The sequence below is a fragment of the Filicampus tigris genome, chromosome 8 (genome assembly GCF_054856515.1).
Source record: "Filicampus tigris isolate MCC_2025a chromosome 8, RoL_Ftig_1.0, whole genome shotgun sequence".
Lineage (NCBI taxonomy): Eukaryota > Metazoa > Chordata > Actinopteri > Syngnathiformes > Syngnathidae > Filicampus > Filicampus tigris.
In genome coordinates, this window is record NC_141224.1 from 788,985 (window position 1) to 809,778 (window position 20,794).

Sequence of the window (20,794 nt, forward strand, 5' to 3'; positions counted from 1 at the left end):
CGATGGCCTTCTAGACGCAACCCAACCATTTCTATCCCGCTTTGGAACCGCTAGTGGCCGGAAGTCAGGGAAGAGTGTCAAGTTTCCCACCTACGGACCCACCAGTAACGTCCGTCCGTGACCGGCGTCTGAACGCCGCGTGGCCTGTTTCCAAAGGCAGCTGTCCTTGGCCACAAGATAAGAAATTAGAATCTAGCAGAACTATTTGATGAAAAGATCATTGATTCGAAAAACAGTCCATCGTGACAGCCCGGTTTCTTATCATTCATTTAGACCCTCACCGCACTACGCAACAAAAAGAAAAATACAGTGTGCTTTTTTTGTGTTTCAGTGGAATACAATGAAGACTACCAGTTGACTACTTGGGTATCCCTTTAATGCTTGACGGACCATAAATACACAACATGTAGTATGTTTGAAATTATACGAAGCAACGTCAATAACTGTAATCTTGAACGTTTTGGCGCAATTTTAGAAACTTTGTATTGTTCGCTCTGGCATCCCACTTCTTATCAAAATACATCATGTATTAATATGTTACTTCTTGACACTATAATTATCACATTAGACTATTAGCTTAGCATTGAGAAATGTATTATTTCAAATCTGTCTGCCTACACGAACGTAAACATCTGATGCAACATTGTGAGAACACCCACACAAATGACCTCCACAATTGCCCCCCAAAAAGCCATCGTCTTTCAGCACAGTTTGAATACACGCATACACAAATAGGCCAACACACACCCACCGACACACACACACGCACCCACACCCACACCCACACCCACACACGCCCACGCCCACGCCCACGCCCACACCCACACCCACACGCACGCACATTGTCAAAATGAGAAAACACTCAAAGTGTGCTTTGTTGCGTTTGAGAGCCGCGTGCGTTAGAGACAGTGTGGTGGAATACGAAAAGAACAATTTACCCTCAAAACCCATCAAATACTGACTTGGTTACATTTCTCAATGTTTTTTTAAGACTCTTAAAGGAGACGGCGACCGTTTTGTTCACTGTACACGTTAAATACAATAGAAATACTGACGTGACGTAACGTTCTGTCCTTATCAAGCAAAGGAAATGAGAGGATCACGGAAGTCCAAAACGGTCACGTCCGTTTCGCTTCTTTTCCTCGAGTATGACCATTTTGATCTTCCGTGTGGGAGGAATGCCTCTCGTGACAAAGAATGATTAAAAAAACAAACAGAATCAGGAAAAACACAGTTGACCCTCTCCCTCATGCTTTGACTGGCAGCAGACACAGTGACAATGACTCATGTGGGCGACAAATGTCAAGACAAGGGGTGTAACGGTAAGGCCCCCCCGCGGTACGGACCACATTCGATAAGGAACAGGAAGTGAAACTGCCTCGCGCGATAGCCACGTCGACTCAAACAAAAACACTGTTTACAGTATTACTATTGAGAACTTTCTCGCAAGGTTGCGACTTGAAAAATGCACTTTTCGTCATGTAAAATGATCACTTTATTCTTAGAACTTTGACTCCATTTCTATTGCATGCAAAAAGCTACGGGAATGAAATTTGAATATTTGAACAAAAATGCCATAGTTTGGTGGGAAAAGCGATTAAAATTGACAAGAAAATAATTGTGGTATTGGTTAAAAAAGATGATCTTTTCACAAGTATTTTTATTATTTACAATATTGACAAGTGTCACTCTCTCACTGACTTGAAATTTGTATTTGATGAAAAAAATAAAATAAAATCCTAACGCTGCAAACTATAAAATCGGCAAAGTCCTTTGATTTCCGAGAAAAAAAGATTCCATTTTCTAAGCGTAACTATCGCGTGCTTTAGCCAGACTTCAACTTAGTAAACAAAGGGAGTGCAGCTCAGCCTCCGGCTGGAGGGCATCGCGGCTAGCAGTAGGCTTTTAGGCGATACGGCAAACTTAGGTCACCCAGACATTCTGGTTTCCCGGTAGCTCAGGGGCCACCAAGGAAACGCTAAGCGCGAAGCTAACTGAGCTACTAATACCCGTCTCAACAATAGCCAATAAACTTCCGATTACAAGTACTATGGCTAAACGGGATCGAGGAGAAGCTAATCACGTAACACCATGAGCAAGGGAGAAACTATTCTAATTGCAAAAGCTAACGGAAAAAGCCAACAGAAAATGAGTGACCAAGTGATACCCTTTAACGGTAGTTGGAAATAACTAGATACATGACCAAGAAAGACACACTAGTCACGCTTGTCTTTGGTTTCACTTTCCTAAAAACACAGTATTTCCTTTAAGAAAAAAAAAAAAAAAGGTTTAAGATGCTGCATGTTATTAAATACTGTATGTCATTTAATTAGTCATCCTCAGTATTTGAGGATGTACTGGGGAATTTGCCAAAAATGGTTGTTTTTTTACCATTATAAGACTCATTAAAGCAACACTGTGTCGTGTGTCATTTTTTGTTGATTATGGCGGCGCCATGTGTACAAAAGCGGTAGTGTCTTGACAAAAAAAAAAAAAAAAATCAACCACATTTCCCATGCGTGCCAGCGCGTAGTGTCGTGAAATCCGAGCCATCCTTATAGCGAAAGGAGAAAGTGAGTATGCCGGAAAGCAATTCAGGACATTTGTATTTTTTTTGCTGTGCCAGGGTTGATCCCATCCTCCTCAAAGTTGCTTTGTGCCAGTAAAAACGATACAGACCCCCTCAGGGCTTGAAGTCCCAATCAACTACTGTACTTGTAAGTCCATTTTTCATCAAAAGAGTTGTGAAAAATGTTTCTTAAGGTCGATTTCTTGCCCAGTGCTGCTTTAAATCCAAGAAGATATGTTATTTTTCCATTTTGTTGCCTTACTGTAGCCAACATACAACAAACCACGAGCTTATAACCAAGGTATGTCGAAACCGTTGTTTTGACCTGTTTAGGCGCTCCTCGTTCAAACTGTTACACATTCCTAAAAAGGAAAGAATTCACAGCTATGCAATGTTACATTATTTTGTTGATCTGCGAGCCAAGTTATTTCGGACAGCATTTTGTTTGTCTTCAATTTATTGGAGAGCTTATGGCCAATATTTTTAAAAATGTTTCATGACGAGTTTATACAAAAGAAGCAATCGGTTAAGTTTTGTTCCTTTGCCGTATTCCGAACCGAACAGTCTCAGGGGATCTTGGCTTTACGAGCGAGTTCCCGTCCTACGGTGGAGACGTAAGCCGACAGTGTGTGAAAATGGGCATCCGCTGTAGTCTATCACTAACCGATGCTAACGCAATAAACAGTAAAGTCATAATTCAACCAAATATTTGTATCAAACAAACAAATGAAAAGAGTAAACGCGCGCGCAACCTCCAAACCGAGGACCCCCTGTACCGCAATTTTTGGCATACCGTTACACCCTTTGTAGAAACAACAACAACGGGTAAGAAAAAGAAAAAGAAAAAAAGACTAGCTATAAATGCCAATAAATTCTTCCAGTGAGTCGCGTTCCGTGGAGAAAAAGTTTGCACTTATGCCTACAAATCTGAGCAATAGAAAACCCAAGTTGTTGCGGGGACGAGGGGACGGGAGGGGGCGGGAGGATGGGGGAGGGGAGGGCAGGGGAGGGGAGGGGAGGGCAGGGGAGGGGAGGGCAGGGGAGGGGAGCTTTTGCGACTGCGTCTCGCGTGGCCGAGGCATCAGGGAAGGATCGCGATTCATTTGGCTTTGATTTCGGCGTAACTGCTGCCGCCGCCGCCGCCGTCCTCCCTTCCTGGGGCCCCCTCCCTGGGCCCACCCAACTCCAGAGCGGCGTAGTTCAGCTCTCGCCTCTCCATGCCCGCCAAAGAGCCTGCAGGTTGGAAGTCCCCGTCTTCTCCCTGTAGCACAAAAAAGGAACGCTCTTATGTTTATTTGGTTCCACGTTTTGCTTGTAAAAATGACAATTACAAAATTTGCAAATTCCTAATTTGATTGGATGAGAAAAATGTGTTTCTACGGTAACCAAATCTGAAGATGTAAAGTAAAAAAAATCCATTGTTTTGCAAGAAAGAAGTTATTTTCCAAGAACCAATATTCTAATATTTATTCAAATTCTACCATAATTTCTCGAGAATGACACATTTTTTCGCGAAAGAAATCATTCAAAATCGAAGGGGGGGGGGGATTGTAGTGCGCAATTAAACTACCAAAAAAAGTCACATTGCTGACGTCTAGCAGTACCAAGGTGTTGTGAAATCGCAGCGAATCGCATAATACACAAACGCGCGCGGAGAAAAAAATGCTTTCGAAGGGCGATTTGGCGGGAGGGGAGCATAATATACTCAGGTGCGTGTTCATCTCGAGAAATTGCCATGTGCTATTCCTTCTATTTTTATCCTGTGAGAAATTGAGTCGTATTTAGATTTTATTCTTGTATTTCAAGTAAATTAGCCGTCATTTTCAAGAAAAAAATAGGTCGTTTTCCAAGAAATCATTTTTGTAATTTGACTCTTCCCGCAAAAATCACAATTTCTTCTTTCGTTGATCATTTGGCCGAAAAAATGTGCAATATTTGCTCCAAAAATATCTTAACAAATATTGTTGAGATATTTGTCCTGCTAAATTTCCAACCAAAGTATTTGACGCTCTACTAATACTATTGACGACTCTTGCGAGATTGTGACTCCAGAAATAGAATCCGAGCATTGAAATATCAGGGCTGGGCAGTTGACTGGAAATGAAATAAAATGTGCAATTTTTTTTTTTTTTTTCCCCAATTGTGTCTTTCAAGAAAAAACGACCAAATGACCACTGGGTATATTCCCCCCCCAGAGTAGCGTGACACAAGGAAGTTAGTGGTTACTGGTGGGCCAAGGAGACATGAGACATGTTAGGTGGGCAAGTGTGGAAGTTAGCCACGAGGCAGCCATGCAGACGACACTTGGCGTCGAAAATCCCCCCCTCCCCCCCCGCCCCCGCCCCCAAAAGAAAACGGCGTACAGAATAGAGAAGCGGATATGCCAGGGTGCGCGGCTCGCCGAGACTAACGAACCTTACCGTGCTCTCCTCTAGAATGGAGTTAAACTTTGAGCCCAACAGCTCTGTCTTAAGCTGTGCAGGAGTTAAGGGAGAGAAGAAACAGACAGAAGAAGAAGAAGAAGAAGAAGAAGAAGGGAAAAAAACGCAGAGAAGCGATGAAAGCAAGAGAAGAACAGTGCGTTTCCAAAAGGTTCATGGTGGGGGTGAGGTCTCGTCACGTGCACAGGGTCGGGGGGCGACGACGACTAGTTTGACTTCACATCTTACTTAGCGTCGTCGTGAGAGTCATCGGCATGTCTCACCACTTTCTTCCTCAGATTTTGTTTGTCCTTCTTGACTGCGCTGTAGTACAAAGCGGGGTTCTCCAGGACCACGTCCTGCCTAGGGAGGCCATTCTCTCTGGGGGGGGGGGAGTCACATGATCAGACTCGGACCTCTAACCGCTAGCTAACATGCAGGGCGACACGCAAAGCCTGGGCATCCATTTTGAAAGCACGAGTGCCGTCGGGTTATGCTGAGGAGTGGGTTTAGTCGCGCGGGACAATCTCTCGCTGGTGATTTGGGAGCTTTGCGCTTGAGGCAAGGTCCCGACGAAGCAACTTAGTGGATTTAGCAAGGCGTGAGTCAAGGATACGGTGCAAGCGGTGTGAGAGCAGGGAATCGTTCGCGCCTGCGGAATTTGACGTCGATGAGGGCCGTCGCGCCATGCCAGCTCGCTACGTAGGCTACCTTGGTTTTAAGCTCGCCGTTCGGTACGTGCAAAGCCGCCTTTCTTTTCACGCGAACGGGAGCACATTTCAGGATGTTTACGACAAAACAACACTCGAACTCTGCTTGCAGGAAATTCTCCAATCAAACAAAATAAATGTACATTTCGCAAAACCTAAGCCGGACTGGCTAGCTCGAGCTGCTATGGAACTAGCAGAGGTGGGCATTTTACTCCATTTGACTCAATTCCGTCATCCGTCAGCGGCCCGGGGAACCGTCGGCCATTTTTTCAAGCCATACCAAACTGTAACCGTCAGTCCGTCAGTTAAGTCCATCAGAAGACAGTCGGCCGGCCCGCCCGTCCGGCCGTCCGGCCGTCCCCCCCCCCCGAGCCCGCCCCGCCCCGCCCAAAGAATCAAACAAAAAGATAGCAGCAAAAGAAGCATTCATCTGCCGGGGACCGAGAGATCCGTCGCTACTCGATCCGGTTACCGATGATTACTCCGACGGATGAAAATGCCCTCCCTCATTTTTAAAAGGAGTCCCGTCAATCGTCAGCAAAAGCGGATGCGAAACAGAATGCCCGCCTCCGGGAGCCGAACATTCAAAAGCATATCGCTGGCCACTACTTCCACGAGTCAGAGGCTGCCCTGCACTGCGTCTGTTATGAGAGTACACGCGCAGCCCTTCATCTTCCTTTGCCTTACTTAATACGTTCCCCGTGGGAACTCCACGGAAAAAGCGGAATCCGTGTACCATGAGAGCCCTCGCTATCCAGTTAGTAGCTCATCTTGTTCAAGCGGGAAAGCGTCTCGGCAAGGATATGAGACTCACAAGCACACCAATCGCACTTTCACACGGGATGTGTGTTTTCGAATGGATGACGAGGCTTAAGTGTTTCTCCTTGAATTTCATTGGGTGGGGCGGGGGGGGTAAGGTCCGCCTCGCATCTCTTGCCGTTTATCCTCCGCTACTCACTTCTTGTTGTTGTGGCCCACGTATCTCACTGCCGCAATGATGAAGGCGATGACCGCCACTCCGCCGATGGTGCCCACGATGACGGCCATCAGGTATTTCTCTGGAAAGCAACGGCGAGGGAAGGAAGAAAAATACTTCATGTTGTCGCTGACAGCAAGTCCACCTTTCAGGCGTCTGTGCTTCACTTGAGAATGTCGTATTTACCGGTAATTACTACTTTGTCAAAATAAGATCACTATTTTTTTTCAAACCTCATGAATGACAACACCGCATAAAAAGAGGAAAAAAAAGGACCGGGAAAGCGGAAGTCAACCTCGGTTGAAATGTGGTCCCCGGTAAGTCGATTCACTTCTATATCAAGTCAATTCACTTCTATACCAAGTCAATTCACTTCTATATCAAGTCAATTCACTTCTATATCAAGTCAATTCACTTCTATATCAAGTCCATCTCTCCCATTGTGTCCCAAGTGCAACATCATTTCTATACTATATAGTACAGCGTGTGGGTACTCACTCTCCTGCTGCAGCTCCAGGAGGACGCTTTCTCTCCCGTGCACGTTGGCGACGCCGCAGCGGACGTTGACGGCCGGGCCGCCGTTGCCGGCCCGCTCGCCCTTCTCCCGTAGTTTGATCATGCCCGTGGACGTCTGACCGTCCGTGTGCGCGTAGAAGTCGTAGCGGCCCTCGGTCTCGTTGATGGTGACGTTCAAGTCGGGCAGGTAGAACTCGACGGTGGGCTCGGGGTTCCCCGAAGCCACGCAGACGCACTGGACGCCCTCCCGCACCACCGTGCATTTGGACTCGTCCAGAAGGATGGGAGCGTCTGGCACAAAGGACACACAAGCGGACTTAGGAGTTAGGAAAAACGCCAGGGATGCCCGGCGCGCGACTTGCGCGTGTATTCAGATTTTTCGCTACCACACAAAGGGTGCGCCGACTTCCTACGGGGAACGTGTGACGACTTTGAGGAAGTCGCCGGCACACTTACATGTTTCAGGTCATCAAAGCCATTTGACTGTTTCACAAAGCCAAGCAAAGAAAGGCACCGAGGGAATGCTAAGCGCTAAGCTAAGTGGTTCCACGCGCGAGCTATCCTACTCACACTCCACGGTGACGTTGAGGGAGCTGCTGGCACGGCCGTGCTCGTTCTCGGCCAGGCAGCGGTATTGGCCGTCGCCCTGCGGCGCGATGCCCTCGATCTCCAGCACGGACCACTCGTCGGCGGTGATGGCGCCCACCAGCTCGCCGTCCTTCAGCCAGGTGAGGGTGGGCGGCGGGCTGCCCTGAGTGCTGCAGTGCAGCGACAGCGAGGCGCCCTCCAGCACGGTCAAGGACTCGTTGACCACAGGTTCGCGGGGGGGGTCTGAAACGGAAGATTGAACACTCATGCCAGATGGATTAGCCTAGTGAAAAAATAAATAAATACATCAATCGTGTTCAGTCCGTGGGGGAATTTTACCCAGGATGGAAGATGTGTTTCGCGTTAATCAACGTAACGCAAAAAAAAAAAAAAAACATCATCACAATTTACCAAAAAAATGCGATCCTATGTCAAGTTAAGATGTTCAGGTCTTCCCAAAGTACATTCCGACCATTAACCTGCATGTCTCGTAAAATTCCTCACTGAAGCATGACCCGTGAGCGGTAATGCACCAAATATTGATTGAAATCGCTCTCAATGGAGTTTTCACATTTTGCTCATGAGACAAACATTGTGAAATAAGTCAGTGGGTCCATTTGACCAATGATTGTTTAGCAACATCAACACACACACACAAAATCAATGTCATTTAAAACTATTGTGTTTTCCTTGTATTGTGTCTTTGACTTCGGTCAACCGACCCTCATAAAAAAATGAAATGTTTGGCCCGAAATAAAAGTGTCATTTTATCAACAACAACAAATATCATTATAAAATAATCATTTTGCAAATCGTAAATTGACCGGTAAATTGAACTGTTGTTCCCGTGAAACCTTTTTTTGAAGACTGGACACAACTCACACTTGACGGCCAAGTAGAGCGACGTATTCATGGCGCCGTAGCCGTTGTCGCCGACGCAGGTGTAGACGCCCTCCTCTGCCGGCGTCACGTCGTCCACGGTGAGCGACAGGTTGGACGCCGTGTCCCACAGCAGTTCCTGCTCTCCGAACTTCCAGGAAATCCTGGGAGGGGGGTTACTGTCCACCTCGCAGTGCAGCGTCACCGAGTTGCCTTCCATCACTTCCGAGGAGACGTTGACCCACACCGAACGGGGAGCGTCTGCTCACACGCAAACACCGTCGCGTTCCGACTTTTACCCAACATTCAGATTACAGGACACATACTTGCCCAATATTTTTGAATATTCAAACAATTTCTTTAGCTTTTTTGTTGCTTTGGGGAGGTCCAGACATTTTTTAGGGTGACTCAACCCGTAGTCTTGTCAGTGGTTAATCCACGTTTTTATAGAATTTTGGTGGGTTCAAAAAAAATCTCAATCCATTTATAGCGGTTGTCAATCATAAGCGAACTTGCGCTATTTGTGGGCCGGCCCGGTCCCCGGCCCGGTCCCCGGCCCCGGCCCCCGGCCCCGGCCCCCGCCAATAGCGGGAGTCCACTGTACAGTAACAGGAGCCGAGGCGTAGCGCGAGTAATTGAGGCCGCTCCTAATTTGAAGTGCCCCAAAACGGGAGTTTTTTTGCTCCGCTCAAGTGAAGTGGAAAAACTAAAACAATATCACTTGAGCTACTTCTGTGACTCCAATTCCTACGGGGACAGGACTTTGGCGCCATCTTGTGGCATTTTAGAGCATTATAGAAAGAGCCCAAAATCCGCCAAGAGGCGACTTTCTTGGTAAATAATGCGGCGACACGGCACCGACTCAAATCCCACCGACACGAAATATCTCAAATGAAGGCAAAACATGCTTCTTCCATGTCTGCAAAGACATTTTTTTTTTTACCAGGCAGCGTTTCTGCAAGATCATTTCATGTGATGGAGTGATTTTTTTGTCTTATATTCAGAATGATCATAATTGTATGATTGTAGGTAGAACGGATACACTATGTCTTCAATTTTTTGGGAAGGAATGAATAGATTCTTCTTGATTGATTTATGTTTTCTTATTTTGCAGTCCCAAACGTGAAAGTGCGAAAAGCAAAAGTGTGCGGCGGGGGACGAGTGCAGCCGGCCGCTCTGGACTTACACTTGATGTCCAGAGAGACGAGTCTCTCATAGACCAGCGTGGTGTTGGGGTAGTACACCCTGCAACCCAGCAGCTGGCCATTGTGCACCGGCCTGGGGGTGAAGACCAGGGTGCTGGAGCGCACGGCGGTGTTGCTCTCCTCAACGTAGTCGGCGCTGAACTCGGGGTCGGGCAGGTAATCCGTGTACATCCACTGGATCTCGGGGTTCATGTCGGGGCAGTTGTCGGGGGCGTAGCAAGTCAGCGTCAGGCTCTCGTCACTCACGATCTCATCCGGGACGTCAATGTTGGGTTGCTCTGACGGAAGAACCGGATCGCTCTGTGACTTTGACGCTACGCGGACACCTCGCGCGCTCGCTTCAGCGTGCGAGCGTGCGTGCGAGCGTGCGTGCGCGCGTTCGTTCGTTCGTTCGTTCGTTCGTTCGTGCGCGCGTTCGCTCGTTCGTTCGTTCGTTCGTTCGTTCGTTCGTTCGTTCGCCGTACGCGCGTCCGTGCGTCTTACCCAGAACTTTAAGATCGGCAAAGTCGGGAAAGGTGTACACGTTGGCCCCACCGAGATCGGCGCGAAAGTAGTATCTCCCCGAGTGCTCCGGCCCGACGCTGTTGATGAGCAGCGTGCAATTCCTCTGCTGCAGGTCGCCCAGCATCTTGGTGCGGCCCTTGTAGCTCTCGTGCACCACGTCGGTGCGGGTCTTGAACACCACCGGCGGGAAGAGCTGCGGGTAGGGCTGGCCGTAGTACCAGATGCCGTGGACGCCGCGGTACGACCGGATGCCCGACGGGTACATGAAGGTGCACGGGATGACCACGCAGGTGTCGGTCATGGCCGAGATGTCCCGCGGCACCCAAACGTTCCACTGGCAGCTGACGTCTGCGACCGCACGCAAGGAAGAAAAATCACAAGCAGAGTTGCCACGGTGACCTTGAAAATTGAACTCAGTGACTTTACTGATTCCTTGGCTTAAAAACTAACTCGGTTACTGATTACGTTAAACCATTTTTATCCATAAGAGCATGGATTTCACTTTAGCGGATACTTTTTTTTTTTTTATCTAAATATATATTGAAATGCACACATATACTGTATATGTATAAATATATATATATATATATATATATATATATATATATATATATATATATATATATATATATATATATATACATACATACATATATATATACATATACACTATGTATAAGGTATCAAAAATATATCTATACATACATGTGTATAAAATATACCTCCATCTATATGGCTTTGCAAACATTTCCTTACCATTGATGATTAGCAGTAGCAGTAAAAGCAGCGTCAAACACCACATGGTGTCCACCCCACGCTTCTGGAAGACACAAACACACTGCTGTTAGCTCAAACGCATGCATGCATCATCGATCGCCATCTGGAAAATACATCGCAAATGTCCCTGGCGTGAGTCACTTTCGCCATCTCGCACTCATGTTTCGGGAGCTTCGGGATTGCGTTTCGACATCGCTCGACGCTAGCACGTCCGATACCTTGGATTTGTGATGATTGAAAGCAAATCGATGTTTGACAGGAAAAGTGCTCCCTCCACTGGTGGGTGTTTGCTCACACCCGCACGGCCTGACAACCTTCTTCTCTACAAAAATAGAGAAAATATCATATTAGACAACTGTCAAATGACAGGACAGACAATTCGATGAACGGCGCAATGAAGAGGTCTTAAATTCTCAGGGAAAAACATGCAACCCCCCCCAAACAAAACATTGAATTTACTGGAACTGACTTGATAGACTACGACACATTCTGACTTGGATACAATTTTCAAGGGGCGGAACTGTGGTAAACTGAGGACTCCTTGTGCATTCCTGCATTTAACGGGCATCTCGGGTCAGAAGTGCCTTTCGTTTGAAAAACATTAACAGTCATGTTAGAAGGGTTATGACTTGGCGTACGACATGGAACATATTCGGAAAGGGACTTCCCTTAAAAAAAAAAAAAAAAAAAATGCTTGGTAATGCCAATATACAAGTGAAGTTTTGCAGCCATATTTTGTGCCATTGTGATATTATTATCATGTACATGCAGTTGTCAGATTAAACCTCATTTTCTTCATAAGGTGCTCTGAAAAGAACTTCAAACATGTAAGAATAGGTTAAAAATATGAGGAACGTCTTTTCAAAGTTTTGAACGATTCCATTTCTTTGTTGTCCTTAACTTCCACTTGCAACCAACCGACCGACCACATTTTACGCTGAGGGGGAAAAAAACCCCTCCCAAATCTAAGATGGCTAGAATAGCTGGTTCCAATGGAGCTTGTTTGTGCAAATTCCCAACTAAGAGCCAACTAAGAACTAAGCTGGTCCAATGAAAGCCTCTCACTGTTGACGCATGACATCAACTTTGTTTGGATTACTGACGCCGTCTGTGCTCCGCGGACAGTCAAGCGGTGACGCACTATATGACAAACATTAGGACATTTCTCTCGTCCCGTATTGTCAAAAGTGAGCCGCGCCGGCAAGGAAGCAGGATTCATGCGTCAGCCGCGTACGGGGCGGCTGGCAGCCGGCGTGTACAGATGGCAGGCCTCAGAGCGGATTTTGCGATGTTGATCTGCGCGTTGAACGCAGCTCAACGCGGCACAGCTAGGCCGTATTAGCCGTTGCTAAAAATAAAATGACTTTGGAGTGTGCTCGCTCGCTTGATCGATTGACTCCAAAGGCTGCGTTGGGAATCATTCACTCGCCCGTACTCCGTAACCACCATCTTATAGGGGGAGTTTGAGTTGACTTTTTTTGGCACCAATTACTGTACGACTTGCCTACTTTAGACAGGACTTTGGCGGCCTCTTGTGGCATGTCACTCCCACCCATTAGCCGCCAATGCTATCATGAACACCGTTGCGTCATAAAAATACCTCCAATTACACAGACATTTGCGGTTAGCAAAATTTGGCCAACCGAGATGCCTTTGGTTGGTTTGCCAGCCATCTTCCCAGCTGTTCAACAGAACGGTAAAGAAGGTAAACCAGTGAGGGTTCCCATTTAAGTGAACTACAAACAAAAAGAAAAAGAAAAAAATGTCAGTGAACTACAGTGTTCCCATGGCGCTACACGCTTAGCCCAGCAATGTTGCAGATTTAAAGGCATTTTATTGGAAACAGGCATGTCCGAATTGAGAGTGGCACGTCATCAGTGTTGTACCGCGGCAATACGCCAAAGGGCGCCTTGAGGTCTATTGGCAGAAAAAAGGGAAAAAAACAAAAGGCCCCAACTAAGCTCCAGTAATAGTCGGCGTTGGCATAAAGCAGAGGAAATATGCAGCATATAAATCTGTGAGTATGGTTGTAAGCTCTGTTTGGCTCCTTGCGACTTCAAGTGGCAGTTGCACCAAGCTTTGTATTACATCACGTACATGCTCGTTTACATTAGCCTGATTTAAGCATTTACTATTAAGTCATGGATGAAATGATATGATTTGGTTGAACATTTGAGTGTTTCAATATACAATGTTTAATTCTCTTTTGTCTTATGGCAAACGTAACCGGCAGTTACTGTGCGAGCGAGTGAGAAAGGCCGCTAGGGAACACTTTTCAGTGTGTTTAAAGCATGTGTAAGGGGTAAAAGTTGTCTTTGTTTAACATAGCAGATTTTTTCCCCCTTTTTTTCCTATTCCAACTGTGCCCCACGACGAATGCGGGTTTACTGTAAAGTGCGCTACTGCCAAATGACCCCGAGATGTCCGTCCGTCCGTCCGTCCGTCCGGACCCGCACAATCCCGGTGTTGCGTCAAGCTCGGCCATCTGCGCCGGGACAAAAGGCAGCGAGTCGGTCGAGTGAGTCCGGGCCGAGAGGCGGTGACCCCTTCCCGCGGCCCCCACCCCCATGGCCAGCCTTCACAATGGCCTCTTTGACGGATGGACAAACGAGAGCATACGCTTTGCTTGTACAGACCACTTGCCTCATACCAGCCTCAGCACCAGCAGGCTCCTGCTCTCGCTCACTCTCGCTCTCTCTCTCTCTCTCTCTCTCTCTCTCTCTCAGCGGCCTCTTGTTTGGCGTCCTCGTCCACGCTCGACCGACCGCTCGGAGATGTTGGAATTCTGGAGGGCAGAAGAACAAAAATCAGTGAGAGAGCCATCGGGCGGATTTGGACATGGGCTGTGTTCGAAATCACTCTCGAGCCACGATATAATGCCCCATATATAAAATACACTTCACTTAAAGCACTATCATTTTGCTATACCTGATTCTTTGCTCTACATTTCATACGGCAATCCAACTGATGTTGATGTTGGTACACTGTAATTATGAGACCACAATGGCGTAATTAATGGCGCCCGAGTAGTGTTCCAAAACTATTTTTCATTTGACTGATGAACTATATAGTCCACTTCTCAAACCAAAAAAAAGGGAATTATGAATGATGATTCTGACCGTAGTTGCTGCTAATCACAATATAAGGATTTTTAGTGAACATTTTAGTGTATAACTATTTTTAAAAAATCCATATAGTAGTCCCTCATGGAGCTGATGATTTTTCCCCCCATCAAGGCCAAATTTGAAGCGTGGGCGGAATGCAGAGCTTATTTGGATGTTCTAAACTCTTTCTTTTTGGGGGGGACGAATAGGGTTATGTTATTTTCAGCATTTAAGCTTGGCAAATATTTGCCTTGTTGCTGCAACGTCACGCTTAGTGATAAAAAGACTTGGTGTTTACTGTAAAGGTAAAAAAAAAAAAAAAAAAAGCAAGTATTGACCTTTGATGCAGATCTATGGCGAGGAATGTTTGGAGGAGGGACACGGTCAGAGGTTCCACCCAGTGTGAATATGCATGAAAACAAAGGACACTTGTCCCATGTAAATTCTCACATTGAAATAGTCAAACAAAATAGAGGCAGAATATTCCCATCATTTTTAAATCATCAGATACAATGGTATTTGCCCATTAATGTTATAGCAGGTCTTTTAACGCTCAAGAAAAACCCAAACATTTGGACTGCAGGACAGAAACTGAAAATAAAGTATTTCTATTAGACGGCAAACTTGGTGTCGATATGATCTCATTAGCTCACCGTTGATAACTGCACCTAAAATGCTTGAGTAAGTGCTTCATAAGTCAAGCACGTAACGTCCGCAGGTAAATGCCGAGTGTCGGGTGTATTAGCCTTGGGCATGCCGCGTCCCGCCTACGCTGCACGCATGTTAGCGTAAGACGCGCTCGCTGTCACGCTGGCCCACGTGGGTTGCGCAGCTATGTGACCTTCCTCTGTGGCTTGCTTTTGTACTGGCCATTGTTCAGACTGCTCAAGACAATGAAGCCAGCGCCAAGCTGGACACGACCGCAACTGCGTGCGCTTTCACGCAATCACAATCGCCGCGTCCAAGCTCACGAGAGGCACTTCATTGTGTTTGTGAATGACACGAGAGAGCCGGCCCGAGATGAGAAGCAATATGAAAACGTTATTGACTTTGAATCATCACATTTGGCAAACTCAAGTGTTGTGTCTTGAGGCGTCCTGGTTAACTGTTGGATATTTTCCCCGGAAAAAAAATGTTAGCCGAGGGGGACGGCGTCGATTCCCCGGAATTGACGGAATAATCGTTAGGATAATCGATTCTCTATCATCGATCAGCTCCGGCCAGTGTTCTTGAAAGGCGCCTTGCGGAGGGTGCGGGAAAAAAACGAAGACCTTGTGGGCGCGGACACTGGCTTGCCGTTGTGCGACACGGGATAACTGGAGGATTTTTCCACCCCCGCGACAGGCCCGCTCACAGCGTGCACTTTTCTGCCGGGCCGTGACGCAAGCTAAGAGCCCCTCGCACCCCCAACCCTACTAAAAAAAAAAAAAAAAAAAAAAACACCGAGAGCAGCAGATGGTCTTCAAGCATGTCGACTCTCCCACACGCACATAAACAGTGAGCGGTGCCAGTGTCCACTCAGTCGAGTTGCCGCAGTGAAAGCTGCAACCCCGTCACTCTACGTAGACATGTCGAAGACCAGGACAGTCATTTTACTTGATTGGGCTCATTTCTGACCTTGAACAACAGTGGTGACTGAGTCAAAACGTCAGTTTTACACTTTGGGGGTATCAGAAATGATTGATAGTGTTTTCTATTGTCTATCTTTTGATAAGAGAAGGTGACTGACTGAATGGCACTAAATGACAAACTCAACGGATTATTGCCAAGCTTGGTTGAAATTTACTGCATCATCATAAAATCACAAAACAAAAGACATGCTGCGTGTTTAACCAAAGCGCTTAACCACCTGACGAACAACCGCTAGCGCATAACGTGATGGGAAATTCAATCGATGTGCTAACGAATCTCGCATCGGTATCCAGGTAGATCTAAGCCTTTAAACGAGTTGCATTTGTTACGACGCATGCAGACAAAGCACACAACAACACACACAGGCATATATTCTTTATCGCCTGCAAAAAAATAAAAAAAGGTCTATGCGCTGACAATGGCGACTATACGTTTGAGGAATAAAACCCGTCACATTTCCATGAATACTTTGGCCTACCATTACTGCATCTTAGGCTGTTGCTACGTGGAGGGAACGAAGTCAATTTTTGAGGTGGCACTTGGTGTAAAAGGGTTTGAGAAGCACTGACAGAATGAGTCAGGAGTGATTTTGAACACAGCCCCGGTGCTTTCTTGAGCTGAGAGTGAACAGAGAGCGCATGCATCAGAGCCGCATTTGGCAGAAGAGCGCATGACAAGGACGGCGTTGCCAGTGGGCAGATGGCGATCGGCGGGCCTCCTCGGCCGTTTGGGAACGTTGCCTTCCGCTCGCAACCAAAGGGGGCCACCCGACGCTAGGCGCTTCGACGCGCGCGGGGAAATACAAACAAAAACGGCGCCAAGCCAGCACACAGAAAGGGACGCATTTCCAGCGTGGAGCCACTTCTAAGACAATGACCACTTCAAAAGCTCCAACGGCATTTATGCATCGACGGTATTCAGGGTACGCACAAGTATATCGTGCCAGGCCAGCAGAAATGGATTCACTCTGAACTTGCGCTTGCGCTTGGGAATCAACTCAAATTCTACATTGAACTCCTGCCTGTGATTGGTTGAAAACGTTACCTGCATTCTTGTGCTCTTTTGGCGAAGCCTTAGAATGGTGCCGAAGCTCTGGCTAATAGGAAAGTAGTAATTGATGGCAAGGAAGTTTGTTGAAGTGATGCATCTTCAACCTTTACTCATCTTTATATGTCAGACAGGAGCAACGTTTAGTGTGAGAAATTGTACAGAGCAGACACAGAATGCACAATACAAGGGCTTCTAACTTGGATGACCGTTGTCGTAATTGTTTACGGAGCAACTAGGAGCAACGTGTCCGCGGATAATGAGCCTCATGCTGCTACACCGAATGAAAGCGCACGCAGACACCAACGCGAAATAGATAACCTACCTGTGTAGGCGACCTGCCAGCTGCTTTCCCCGTCACCCCCGTACGCGAAGAAGCCAGTCGCCACTCTCTGTACCAAGCCCCAAGGTGCCCCCCCGCCCCCTCACAACCCCACCACCAAGAGACCAGCCCCCCCCCCCCCCCGTATGACAATCACTCCTTCAGTGTGGCAGCATTGTTCGCCCCGAGCCTCCTGCCATTCGCCACAAAGAGACACACTGTTCCTTTCCCTTTGCCAACAGTACAGCGGCGTGCTAACGCTACGCTACGTTGCGTCGTCCGGTTAACACTACCTCCACCAAGGCACTTCATTGTTTTTTTTTTGCTGTATGATTGATTTCCTCGAAAGATCGGGTGGAAGAAGCCAAAGATGTAAAAATAAATAAATAAATAAAAATGAATAAATACGAATCTGGTACAAGATGCTCCAAAAACATTTGGCGTTAACATCTTGGGGGAAAAACACGCCAATTGTTTTCCTGTAACTTGATTTATGTTGCTTCTTAATACCTCCGCCAAGGCACTTCAAATTGATTTCATCGAGATGTCATTGAAAGAACCAAGACAAAACGTTCACAATTTAACGACTCATTTTAAGAATGCGAGTCATTTGTTGTAGTCATCAGGGTTAGGCAAGAACAACTCCACTGATTAAGTTCAACGGTTTTACACTTTGTTAGCATTACAATGGATATTTTCTAACGATTCAATTTGTGAATGAAGAAAAGCGAGCATTTGCGGTTCCTGTTCAAGCCGTTAGCCACCTTCGAGTTTGTACCGGTAAATTCGGCTCATGCTAGCATTACGTTAGCCCGAAGAGCATAACTGCACAAGTCATTTCTAACTTACTGTCACAATATCAAAAATTAATAATTCGCTTGCTGAAAATGTTTGGGGTTTTTTTTCCCCTTTATGTCCGTGTTCAGATGTTCAGTCAATCAAGTCATGTCTTACCAGTTGGCCGAGCTTCTAGTAGAAGCAACAAACTGCATCAATTCCTCTTCCCATGTTTTGGCGGGCTACTACTTTTGTGCTGCGCTTCACCTCATAATATCTTACCCCAAATTCTGTTCCACGTATTGTTTTTGACTGAAATCTTCCTTGAACCCTTTTGTACACCACACCATGTCTTGCAGACAGCTCAATTTCAAAAGCATCAACTTTCACAAAAGTAACTCCCAAGGCGGCGCTAGTACCCCCAAAACCGGAGCGAACAGACTATAGCAGCCTTTGTTCTTTCTGGGACTCGAGCCTGCCTGACACGGCACAAGACTGGAAAGTGGACGCAGAGAACACCAGCCATTGCCAAACAATTCCCTTTTTCTCTTTCTGCCTCTCACCGCTTGATCCGTCAAGAGCACTTTAGCACTTTAGCATGTAGCCACTGGGCCCAAAAGGGACCAACAATGCATGAACCCTCCGTAAATAAAGTTAGATGTTACAGATCACTGTTTCTCTGTAGAGTTCAATGTAAAAATGTCCACCCGGCCTACAAACTCACTTGTAGTCATGTTTTTTGAGCACGATGGGGCTTGCTGGACGGAACTAAAGACCAAGAAAGGACCCTTTGTCCCTCTGGACACTTGACCAGACTAGAGCTATGTATGGATGGACGCCAGTTGACAGGAGAAAAATGTTGGAAGAAAACAAGAAGAATGTCACATTGAAAGAAAGAAAGAGAGAAAGACTCGTTTGCCCTTTCAAGTGTGGAAGAATCCATGTTGTCCACAAGTGAAGGCCAAACTAGGGAGAGCTGGCCATGAACGCAAGATCTAAGGTCTGCCATACAAACTTCACAAAGTAAGTGCGATACATTTTTTTTGTTGTTAATAATTGCGTCCTGTTGTTTCATTAACTATGGACAAACAATGTGACAAATAGTTTAGTCTCCTGTTAATATAGGGTGCACAGTGTGTATAATCTTAAGACATTTTGCAGGAATGAGAGTATAAGACAATAAAAGCCTGCTCTCCTTTCAGCACTTTTGTGTTACTGTCAACATTCAATGCTAAAAAAACGGGATGAATAAAATGACAAAATATATACGGTCTTTCATAAAAATACAAAAAGGACAGAAATAACATGGTTTCATAATAATGTCTCTTTTTTTAAGAAAGAAATCAGTCAATTTGGTCGTTTTGGATATATACTTTTAAATTACTTGTGTGTGTTCAAATCCTTAAAAACTACAGGCTTATTTACTTGAATAATTATGTACAATATAAAAATAGTTTGACATTTATTAACAACTGAAATGGCCTCAATAAAGTGACATTAAGAACAATTCCCTTGCACTGTCCAAATATTTCATTTAGAATCTCACAATGCTAGTGTACAAATCCCACCAGGATGTCACATATGATATTTAGATCAAGTATTGCTATTGCAATTACATCCCTAATATTGAACATTTGTCCAAAACAGTGCATTTTTGCAGCCTGCCAACATGCCTAAAAAAAAGAAGCAAGCAGGCTTTTACAGATGACTGGACATATTTAAACAAATGAGAGCTCTTACCTCTTTAGCCAGAGGGGATGGATTGATGGATGGATGGATGTGTGAGGCACAGTCGTCGTCGTCGTCGTCCTCCTCCTCCTCCTCCTCCTCCTCGTTGTCGTCGTCGTCGTCGTCTCACTCACGCTCTCTCGGTGTGATGTCATCTGGTCCGCCCCTTTAAACGCCCTACTAGCAGTTTTAAACTCAAAAAGCTACATTTTTATGACATGCGATGCTACAGAAGAATGAAAATGGAATCATCTCATGAAGATGAAGACATTGCCAAACAAGACGACGCCACTGGAAATGTTGAAAGTGTAAATAACCTTCAAGTGTTCACACAAGGCTTCAAGTAACATTTTCAATGTCGTCCAAGTGGGACCTTACTGCTGTGCAGTATGGGAGAAAAGTCAACTAAAATGACTCACAGGGAATGTTAAAGTCAGCTTCATGTATTTTAGAAGGAAAAAAAAAGTAGAGTTAAACTTCAGTTAAATGTCATATTGTTGACTTAAGTGAATGTTGGGAGGACTTTGATTACTTACATTCAATGTCATGTCATTTGCTTTTTTAACAAGCATAAGCGGGGAATTGATTAAAATCACAATTCTGATTTTTATTGGGTGGGGGGGAAAATAAAACTGATTTCATTTTAAGGCTATGTCGCCCAGCCCTACACTGCAGCAAGTGTAAAAATGAGTTAACAGATGTGTAATGGAACAAACAAATAGTACAAAGTTGTTGTTGTTTTTTTTTTGGTAAAAGTCTAAACCATTATACAATTATTGAGAAAAAGTTAACTGTTGCACAGTCATACTTAAATGAGCAACCTGGGGGGGGGGGCAAGTCTCTCAGTTTGGTTTCCTGTTCTACGGTTATAATTTTTATCCCTCTTTCATATAGCAGACCAAAAAGCAAAAGACTATGCAAAACAAAGTAAGAATTTATCCTTTGGGGTGGGAAAACGTTTGTGCTCAACAGCCAAGTTTTATTTTTAAAAATAGACAGATGGGCCAGGTCATTCAAAGAAATGGGGGGAGGGAAAGGGA

At 45.7% G+C, this 20,794-nt stretch overlaps 1 protein-coding gene across 8 annotated transcripts; it reads right to left on the minus strand.

Moving 5' to 3' along the window:
* Positions 1-359: 359 nt before the first annotated feature.
* Positions 360-20,702, minus strand: mag (myelin associated glycoprotein). Of its 8 annotated transcripts, none has more exons than XM_086038178.1 (13): positions 19,767-20,702; positions 13,795-13,929; positions 11,363-11,466; positions 11,124-11,187; positions 10,347-10,715; positions 9,845-10,141; positions 8,662-8,919; positions 7,762-8,022; positions 7,174-7,482; positions 6,658-6,757; positions 5,274-5,370; positions 4,990-5,043; positions 360-3,830 (listed from the first exon to the last, which is right to left on the minus strand). In XM_086038178.1, exons 4-13 carry the CDS (start codon positions 11,167-11,169, stop codon positions 3,669-3,671), a joined length of 1,953 nt encoding a protein of 650 aa, XP_085894304.1. In that variant the 5' UTR covers positions 11,170-11,187; positions 11,363-11,466; positions 13,795-13,929; positions 19,767-20,702; the 3' UTR covers positions 360-3,668. The 8 variants fall into 8 exon arrangements, with proteins under 8 accessions (XP_085894304.1, XP_085894302.1, XP_085894303.1 ...); XM_086038176.1 differs by having other exon boundaries at positions 13,788-13,929; XM_086038177.1 differs by lacking the exon at positions 19,767-20,702 and adding an exon at positions 17,253-17,330 and having other exon boundaries at positions 13,788-13,929.
* Positions 20,703-20,794: the final 92 nt, after the last annotated feature.